Here is a 10613-nt window from a genome sequence, read left to right on the forward strand (position 1 = left end):
TGAGCGGTTTTGATTGAGTTTCTTAGTCCTGAGTTCTAGTTTGATTGCACTGTGGTCTGAGAGACAGTTTGTTATAATTTCTGTTCTTTTACATTTGCTGAGGGGTGCTTTACTTCCAATTATGTGGTCAATTTTGGAATAAGTGCGATGTGGTGCTGAGAAGAATGTATATTCTGTTGACTTGGGGTGGAGAGTTCTATAGATGTCTATTAGGTCCGCTTGGTGCAGAGATGAGTTCAATTCCTGGATATCCTTGTTAACTTTCTGTCTCGTTGATCTGTCTAATGTTGACAGTGGAGTGTTGAAGTCTCCCATTATTATTGTATGGGAGTCTAAGTCTCTTTGTAAGTCTCTAAGGACTTGCTTTATGAATCTGGGTGCTCCTGTATTGGGTGCATATATATTTAGGATAGTTAGCTCTTCCTGTTGAATTGATCCCTTTACCATTATGTAATGGCCTTCTTTGTCTCTTTTGATCTTTGATGGTTTAAAGTCTGTTTTATCAGAGACTAGGATTGCAACCCCTGCTTTTTTTTGTTGTCCATTTGCTTGGTAGATCTTCCTCCATCCCTTTATTTTGAGCCTATGTATGTCTCTGCATGTGAGATGGGTCTCCTGAAGACAGCAGACTGATGGGTCTTGACTCTTTATCCAGTTTGCCAGTCTGTGTCTTTTAATTGGAGCATTTAGTCCATTTACATTCAAGGTTAATATTGTTATGTGTGAAGTTGATCCTGCCATTATGATATTAACTGGCTGTTTTGCTCATTAGTTGATGCAGTTTCTTCCTAGCCTCGATGGTGTTTACATTTTGGCATGTTTTTGCAATGGCTGGTACCTCTTGTTCCTTTCCATGTTTAGGGCTTCCTTCAGGGTCTCTTGTAAGGCAGGCCTGGTGGTGACAAAATCTCTAAGCATTTGCTTATCTGTAAAGAATTTTATTTCTCCTTCACTTATGAAACTTAGTTTGGCTGGATATGAAATTCTGGGTTTAAAATTCTTTTCTTTAAGAACGTTGAATATTGGCCCCCACTCTCTTCTGGCTTGTAGAGTTTCTGCCGAGAGATCTGCTGTCAGTCTGATGGGCTTCCCTTTGTGGGTAACCCGACCTTTCTCTCTGGCTGCCCTTAAGATTTTTTCCTTCATTTCAACTTTGGTGAATCTGGCAATTATGTGTCTTGGAGTTGCTCTTCTGGAGGAGTATCTTTGTGGCGTTCTCTGTATTTCCTGAATTTGAATGTTGGCCTGCCCTGCTAGGTTGGGGAAGTTCTCCTGGATGATATCCTGTAGCGTGTTTTCCAATTTGGTTCCATTTTCCCCCTCACTTTCAGGCACCCCAATCAGACGTAGATTTGGTCTTTTGACATAATCCCATACTTCTTGCAGGCTTTGTTCATTTCTTTTTCTTCTTTTTTCTTTTGGTTTCTCTTCTCGCTTCATTTCATTCATTTGATCCTCCATCGCTGATACTCTTTCTTCCAGTTGATCGAGTCGGTTATTAAAGCTTGTGCATTTGTCACGTATTTCTCGTGTCATGGGTTTCATCTCTGTCATTTCATTTATGACCTTCTCTGCATTAATTAGTCTAGCTGTCAATTCTTCCACTCTTTTTTCAAGATTTTTAGTTTCTTTGCGCTGGGTACGTAATTCCTCCTTTAGCTCTGAGAGGTTTCATGGACTGAAGGCTTCTTCTCTAATCTCATCAAAATAATTCTCTGACCAGCTTTGATCCGTTGCTGGCGATGGGCTGTGCTCCTTTCCAGGAGGAGATGTGCTCTTATTTTTTGAATTTCCAGCTTTTCTGCCCTGCTTTTTCCCCATCTTTGTGGTTTTATCTGTCTCTGGTCTTTGATGATGGTGACGTACTGATGGGGTTTTGGTATAGGTGATCTTCCTGTTTGATAGTTTTCCTTCTGACAGTCAGGACCCTCAGCTATAGGTCTGTTGGAGATTGCTTGAGGTCCACTCCAGACCCTGTTTGCCTGGGTATCAGCAGCAGAGGTTGCAGAAGACAGAATATTGCTGAACAGCGAGTGCACCTGTCTGATTCTTGCTTTGGAAGCTTCCTCTCAAGGGGGTACTCCACCCTGTGAGGTGTGGGGTGTCAGACTGCCCCTCGTGGGGGATGTCTCCCAGTTAGGCTACTCAGGGGTCAGAGACCCACTTGAGCAGGCAGACTGCCCCTTCTCAGATCTCAACCTCCATGTTGGGAGATCCACTGCTCTCTTCAAAGCTGTCAGACAGAGTCGTTCGCGTTTGCACAGGCTTCGGCTCCTTTAGCTGTGCCCTGTCCCCAGAGGCGGAGTCTACAGAGACAGGCAGGTTTCCTTGAGCTGCTGTGAGCTCCACCCAGTTTGAGCTTCCCAGCGGCTTTATTTACCTACTTAAGCCTCAGGATGGCGGCGGGCGCCCCTCCCCCAGCCTCGCTGCTGCCTTGCGGTTAGATTGCCACAGACTCCTGTGTTAGCAAGGAGGGAGGCTCCGTGGGCGTGGAACCCTCCCGGCCAGGTGTGGGATATATTCTCTGGTGTGCCGGTGTTATATCGCAGTATTGGGGTGGGAGTTACCCGATTTTCCAGGTGTTGTGTGTCTCAGTTCCCCTGGCTAGGAAAAGGGACTCCCTTCCCCCTCGCGCTTCCCAGGTGAGGCGATGCCTCGCCCTGCTTCAGCTCTCGCTGGTCAGGCTGCAGCAGCTGACCTGCATGGATTGTCCGGCACTCCCGAGTGAGATGACCCCAGTACCTCAGTTGAAAATGCAGAAATCACCGGTCTTCTGTGTCGCTCGCGCTGGGAGATGGAGACTGGAGCTGTTCCTATTCGGCCATCTTGCTCCACCCTATTCATCTGTATTATTTTTCTAATAACTTTAGTGAAGATACATGAAGTGTCTTTGTTACATTTGTTTAATTCATTAGAGGTAGAAGACAGAACTATTCAGAACATCACATTAGATTGCAGATTCCTGGAGCATTTGGGAAGCTGATAAAAGAAAAAAACTATGAAAGAAACTTGGGGTATAACCACAAAAAATCTGTAACTTTAAAATTAGTTTTGAGGCTACATTGTTTTTTAACCTTGTAGACCTCTATATTTTGACTTTAAAGGACACACAACAAATGTAGTTTTATAGTATCCATTTGAAGGGCAGAATACATTTTCTTTCCTTTTTTTTCACATGGATAAAATAAATGTGTTTTACTATGTAGCTCTGGTATTGTTTGTGCCAGCAAATTGGTGCACTAAATCATGTATTGATAAGTTATCCCATTTAAAAAATGCTTTAACATGATTAAGTAGATTTTCAATATTTTAGTTTTTAAATTATTCAACTAACTAACATTCAGAATAAGTAAATTTACAACATGTGTTGCAGAAAGTCAAAGATATGTTCTTTATTTTGATTTATTTATATTATGGCCTCTAGCTTTTTATTCCAGAAGAGGTAATAAAAATGATACAATAACACTGTATTCTAACTTTGTTAGAGCATCATAATTACATGGCACACAATTCGTCTTTGATGTTTGCTTTTATTTTATCTTGTATTGCAAATCCTTGTTTTTACCTTTTATGCTTTTATACACATCCTACTTTGGCCCTGATGTCCAATGATTTAAGTAATTGACTACTTAATTCATTTACTTATTTATTGCATTCCTAAAACATACTATACCCTGGGCCAAGAATTTCATTTGCCAAAAAAAAAAGAAAAAGAAAATACATGTTTTCTACCCTTGATGAAGTAACTCTTATGGGAGAGAGGGGCAATGTAAGCAAATCATTAAAATACTCTGGGAAAAGTATTTAACATAGAGGTATATTCAAAGTATTATGACAACACTTGGGAAGTGATACCTTTCAAAAGTAAGGGCAGTAGATTTCTCAGTGGACAGACTGAGTTAGTAATCTCAAGCCAGAAGACAGGGAATGGCATGTGACAAAGAGAGCATTCTGGGCAGCCATGATAAGTGTATTATGAAATGGTGGTATATTGGTGAGATTGATTTTCTAGTAGGAGGAGGGCCTGAGAGAAGGAGATTCTGAAATGTAAGGAGATGAATCTAAAAATAAAGATGCCTTGCAGAGTGGAGGTTTTTCTTATCCATGTTGTCTTAGTCCGTTTTCACGCTGCTGATAAAGACATACTCCATACTGGGAAGAAACAGAGGTTTAATGGACTTACAGTTCCACATGGCTCAGGAGGCATCACAATCATAGCGGAAAGCAAGGAGGAGCAAGTCACATCTTACATGGATGGCGGCCAGCAAAGAGAGAGTTTGTGCAGAGGAACTCCTCTATTTAAAACCATCAGATCTCATGAGACCCACTTACCATTGCAAGAACAGCACAAGAAAGACCCGCCCCCCTTATTCAACTGCCTACCACTGGGTCCTTCCCATGATGTGGTAATTGTGGAAGTTACATTCCAAGATAGATTTGGGTAGGGACACAGCCAAACCATATCACATGCTTTACCCTGTGACATTGGGGACCACAATATTATTTTGAAAAATGGAAGCCAGTAGGCCAGAGGTTTACTTTTTTTCATGCATATTATGAAATAGTTGTACTAGAAGCTTTACATACTTTATATCATATGTTCCCTAATAAACCCCTGTGAAGGAAAGGTATTTTTATTCCCAGTATATAGATAAGGAAATGAATGATTATCAAAGTTGATCATTTGTCCCAAGTCACGGGGGTATGGGATGGGTTGCAAGCTTAATATTTTCTGATTCTAGGACTTCTGCTTCTCCAGTATGCCCTATTTCTTCCCTAGAAATCCCCATAGTGTCAATAAAGAATTTACTGTAGTTGGAAATAGTTACAAAGGAAGAGGAAATTATTACTTTAGTTTCAGATTAGAGATGATTATGCATAGAATTTAAACATTGATAGTGGTGATGACAGAAAAACAGCATGGATTTGAGAGCCTTTCAGAAGTAACATTAGTGATTAATCACTAATGCTGAGAGTAAAGGAAAGGGAGAAATTGATATAATACTAATGTTTCTGTATACAGCACAAATGAATTTCACTGAATGGGCTGAAGTAAGGCAAGGAATGGAAGGAAGAATTGATGTATGCTGGATGTATTCACAATGAGGTGGGTTGGTTAATGAATACTCTGTCTCCAGTCTTCTTAGATATGTCTTCCTTATAGAACTTAGAGGGAATTAATGGCTAAAGTTAGGAAATTTCAGTTGGAATGTTATCAGTGACCATTGTTAGGTTCAGATGCAATTTTAATCATTATAGGCTACAGCTAACTATTGTCTGCAGCTTTTTTGTGACATTCCAGGGGATCTTGCCCCATAGCTTCAAACCGTAGGTCTAGCCTGGAAGGTCCTTATACATGTATTGAGCTCCATCATAGTATTTTAAATCAAGAACTAGAACCAAATATACTAAAATGTGCTTATTTGGATAATAGTCAAGTAAGTGACTAGAGTCATTAATCTAGTTAATCATTTCATTACAAACAAAATGATTGAGAAAAGGTTTATTTAAAAAATCTAGGTTTAGTTCCTGGCATTTTGTAGTGACAAATTTTCACTTTAATGCCTTAAGAATACTTAGAGCTTTTGCTTTAGTTTTAGTGTGTTTAATGCAGGCCTGTACTCAGGCAAGTCAACTCCTTGCCCATAATTTACTTGTGTGTGAAGCCCCCAATCTTATTTATGTTGCTCAAACATGGCTGAGAGAGACAGCTGTGACATTATGAATCCAGCTGGCCACAGATGGGTTTTCAGTGAAGCATGGATCCATATTGGTTTGGTGATCTGTGTGTACTGCCTCCTGTTAAAATTCAGACTCAACCGCTAAATCACCTGGCATTGACTGCAACCACTTATGTATGACTAATAGACTGAAGTGAACTGGAACTTTTGTTGCTAGTGATCAAGACCCTTACTGTAATATAAGCTATACTGTAGTTTTATTGACTATTTAGCTCATGTTAGAATCTGTTTAGTCACTTTGCAACAGGTTTTAATAGCCTTGGTTATCTCATGTTGTCAGGATGTTATGATAATTAACCTTTTCCAGATCTTGTATATTGAAATCTCCACATGTTTGTTATGGATTTGATGGTTAAGGTGTAAATCTCAAGGTAAAAATAATTGAAGTTAGAGGCTGAGAAAAAATTTATTTAGGATCTTAAAAACCTGTATCAATGATCAATAGTTACTTAGAAGGCTGGTAGAACTGCAAGATTTTCTAGATAGTGCAAAAAAGAAAACAAAGCATAAAAGAAAACAAAGGATGTGTGAGTTGTTAAAATAATCAGCTAAAGCACCAAACAAAATAACTTCAGTTGTGCCTCTTAGCAAATAAAATATAATTCTGAATTACTTGCCCAAATCATTAGGTATATGAAACCCCACAATTTCACTTTTTTAGAGTCCAATGTGATATTCAAACTGGCTAAAATTGCTGATATAAATATATGTCTGTCTTGTTCTTTACAATCCAACCAGGAAATCTTGTTAAATGTTAATGGATATGCAAATGAATGAAATAGTAACTGAAAATTTTTTTGACAGATGTGCATATTTATAACTTTTCTTCATATTTATCCAAAGCAGCAAAAGTAAGAATAATTACTGAATAACTAGTCTTTATATATTATTCTTCATTTTTAAGTATATTAGTTATTTCATAAACTATCAGTACTGTCTCATCTGCATTGTTATAGCATCTAGCACTTATCATATGTCCACAGCCACAGGCAAGGATACTTTATTTTGTACTGATATATTATTCTGGGTGAATACAGGACCATTATCTTGCAGTCAATCAAGAAGCTACAAATGTAGTTGGAGAGATTAAGTGAACACACAAAACAATTTTTAGAAGTTTTTAATATTTTCCTCCGTGGAAAAGTTTTTCATGATTCAATCTCATTTTATTGCTGTTTCTAGGATTTAATGTATGGAGATCTACCCATGCCATATATAAATAAATATGAATGATTTGGGTCACTTTATTAAATCATAATTTAAACAAATATTTATTAATTCTCCACTGGAGAATCAACAGTGGACAGGATTGCCAAAGTAGCTTCCTGTCCTTCTGGACAGTTTTTTCTCTTGGTTTTCAGTGATTTGAGCTTGTTTCTTGACATCCTGGTAATTTTGGAATGACGGACAGATGTTATGTATAAAAGTGTGTAGAAGATAAAATAAAATTTTATTTTTCCACAAAAGGTTTACTTTTTCCTTTGTTAGGTGGAAAGAGTAGAAGCTGATCACCACAATCCGGTCATAAAATGGACTGGGTAAGGGCTGGTTTACACTTTCATCAAGGATTCATCTGTTTCTGGTTTTCTGCAGCCCTCCAGAGGGCTGTATTCTCTTGGACCACATTCTCTGGCTGGTTCTGAACTCTATACTAGAGTCCTCAGCATAAGGAAGTTGCCAAAGCTCCCTAATGCTTTTTAGAGATTTTACTTAGTCTTTTAGTCTCCTTCCTACTTCCTTTTGAACTGCCTACAAGTTCAGAAAGGTTTGTCAAGTGTGTTGAAAGGCAACCAGCTGTGTGTCATGCTCTCTTTTGGGCTTCTCCTTCCTCGCTAGGATCTTGGCTCCCTAAGTTTCCAATGTCTCTTCAGCTCACTGAGACTGCCGATTGCAAAGGGCAAAACCCAAGTTCTCATCCTGTTTCCTTGCATGCAGAGTCAGCAAACATGCCCAGAGAAAATACAGCTAACGTCTCCACAGTTCTGATTTTTCACAATTCTCTCTAATCCGGTATCGTGATTTTTCTAGTTTTCATTGCCTCATCAATTTTAATTTTTTGATTATTTAAACAGTGTTAACACTTTTGATTAACATATATTCAAATTGTATACACATGTACAGTAGCACCACTTCATTAAAACTCCTTTTGTCAGTAACCTCCATGATACCAAATTTGTGACATTTTTTGCATTTAAAAAAAACTTTTAAGTTCAGGAGTACATGTGCAGTTTTTCTATATAGATAAACTCGTGTCATGGGGGTTTGTTGTACAGATTGTTTCATCACTCAGGTATTAAGCCTAGTACCCATTAGTTATTTTTCCCGATCCTCTCCCTCCTCCCACCCTTTTCCCTCTCAAAAGCCCCAGAGTGTGGTGGATTTTTTTTTTTTTTCTTTCTTTCAGTTCTTAGCTGGGTGGTTGATCTGTTGCGAGTGTATCCAGCCGCCTGTCTCTATTTGTAGATACTAAAATAAAAGAATGATACCTTCTCTTATACACATCTATGCAATTACAGGGAATATACCCTAAAGTTTCCACACGACCCCAAGATATTCTAGAACTAATTGGAAAAGTGGGCAGGTGGGGCATTGAACAAGTTCTTCAAATTAGGTATCATTGAAAGAACTGGGCAATTACCAGAGCTAATCCTTTATAGTAACATTGAGTTCACTGACCAAGAGCTGTTCAGTGATTGTGGTACTGAAGGGTGCTACACCAAGTTATCCAAGTGAATAACTTGGGAGCTTTCAAGTGGATGCTACTTTGATTGGTGAATTCAACATGAATTGAAACTCAAGATTTGAATATTGCTCTGGAGAGCTGAAGGTTCTGCATACTATTCTTGACTTCTTATGATTTATCTTAAAGGGAAGTAAGTCTTAATTTTTATCATCTACTAAGCTGCTTGTGGACAGAGTAGATATTCATTGTGTTTTATATCTTCACTAACATTTATAAGAAGAAGGTGTTGCTTAGTGGTTAAATTTCTGGGTTTGTGAGTCAGTCAAGTTTAGATTTAAATCCTGTCCATTTACCAGATGCTTGACCTTAAGCAAGTTGCAAAAACTCTGTAAATCTCAATTTCATATTGTTAATTGGTAATAATAATACATTTCATTGTACCAGTGTGAGAGCTGATGTATACACTGTATTTAAAGTGGTAATAACTATCTTTGGCACCTTATAAGCATGCAATTTATGGTAGCTATAAATTTTGGGCTACTATGTAAATCCATGGAATTGGCGATCCAAAATTTTGGGTTTAGTCCTTAAAATACTTACACAGACTCTCCAAGGTAGGTGAATGAAGTTTGTTGAAAAAGAGTTATGTCAAGAATTTTTAAGTTTGCTTTTGTTGTTAAATAAAACTAGTTAAATATCTATTTATTTTATGGATAACAGAACCATCTGAAATAACTCCAGCAAAGAAAAAACTGAATTGGAGATAGTTTACCTCTCAGTGACTTCAAAAACATGTCTCTTCATAATTTCAGTAGATAAATAATGAACAATCATTATCTATTGGATGTATTTTAAAAATAAGAAGAATTAAGTTTTACCAATACTCTAAATTGTACAGATATTATTTTGTGTAAGAAAAGGAGCAAAATTTAAGATAAAAATAGTTAAGTGAACAAAAACTTAAGAGTAAAATAAAAACTAAAAGACAGAGAGAGAAATTTGTCACCTAGCTACCATTCGTTAGTTGTATTACATGAATAGGGCAAGTTATGTGATCTGAGTCCCAGTTTTTTCAGAGATACTGCAAAATCAGAAAAATAATAATTAGTGTTTTCTTGAATATTAAATGAAAAAGTAGAAATGAAAATGCCTGATGAACAGTAAGCATAGTCTTAATACTAATATTTAATGATCAGTGGAAATAGGAATTAGCTATACAAAAAACAAATGGTATAATTATATTTTCTTATCATTTATATTTCAGTAATAATTTAAATCACACATATTTGGATCAAATTTCATACTGCTTTATTATGCATGGGAATTTTTCTTAAATCTTGATATTATTATAAACATTATTCAGGTATGATGTTATATCTAAAGCCTAATCCCAGCATTTTTCCAATTGTTTTGATTTGATGGAACTGAAGGAAAGTTAGCTCTCCTCCCCTCTTTCAAGTTATTCCAATTTAGGAAGTGTTTCTGCTCCGCTCATACTTGAGTGAGCATGCAGAAATACCTTTGCTGAGTATTTCTGTTTGATTTTTCAAAAGCTGTCATTAGTCTTATAGCTCAAATATGAAATGCACATGGTAATTGGTAGAGCCACATTCAGTCTTCAAGTGTACCTGAAAGTGACCCAGACACCCTGAGGGCTCTTCTTAGACTTCCAAACTTGTAAGCCTGTGTGATGGGACAAGAGCAAGACACCTTGTTGAGAGTGGGGAAAGTCCCTTTGCCTGTTGCTGAACCAGAAAGCCTTAACTGTATGACTCTCTGAGTCCGGACAATGTCTTGTGTGTTTGTTTCCACAGAGCATATATCATTACAGACTATATGGGCATCCGAAATGAAAGTTTCATGAAATTAGCTGCAGTAGGGACCTGGATGGGGGACTTTGTCACAGCTTGGATGGTAAGAAAATTTTAACTTCACCCATTTCAAACATCAAACGGAAGACATGTTGACAATGTTGAACAGACACTGCTTTTGATGGTGTAGAGTAAAATAATTACCTCTCTTTGAGTGAAACAAATTTAGGAGTAAAGATAATTCCAGAGATTATATCCAATATCTGTGGACCTCAGAGAAAAATCAATGCAATTAGAATATAAGTAATGGCACTCCACTAGAATCTGTCAGTCTATCTATCTATCTATCTATCTATCTATCTATCTATCTATCTATCT

The 10613-nt window shown here is 37.5% G+C and overlaps 1 protein-coding gene across 4 annotated transcripts in view; it reads left to right on the plus strand.

The window, feature by feature from the left end:
* TMEM117 (transmembrane protein 117) overlaps positions 1–10613 on the plus strand; it is a 562924-nt gene that overhangs the window by 291538 nt on the left and 260773 nt on the right. For 3 of the 4 annotated variants that reach the window (XM_026454635.1, XM_023182825.1, XM_026454633.2), the window contains one exon: positions 10239–10338. The exons of the other annotated variant lie outside the window; for it this stretch is intronic. In XM_026454635.1, coding sequence (XP_026310420.1) covers positions 10239–10338 — 100 coding nt within the window. The remainder of the gene's footprint in view (positions 1–10238; positions 10339–10613) is intronic. 4 annotated transcript variants of the gene reach the window in all.

This window comes from Piliocolobus tephrosceles, chromosome 10 (assembly GCF_002776525.5).
Source record: "Piliocolobus tephrosceles isolate RC106 chromosome 10, ASM277652v3, whole genome shotgun sequence".
NCBI lineage: Eukaryota > Metazoa > Chordata > Mammalia > Primates > Cercopithecidae > Piliocolobus > Piliocolobus tephrosceles.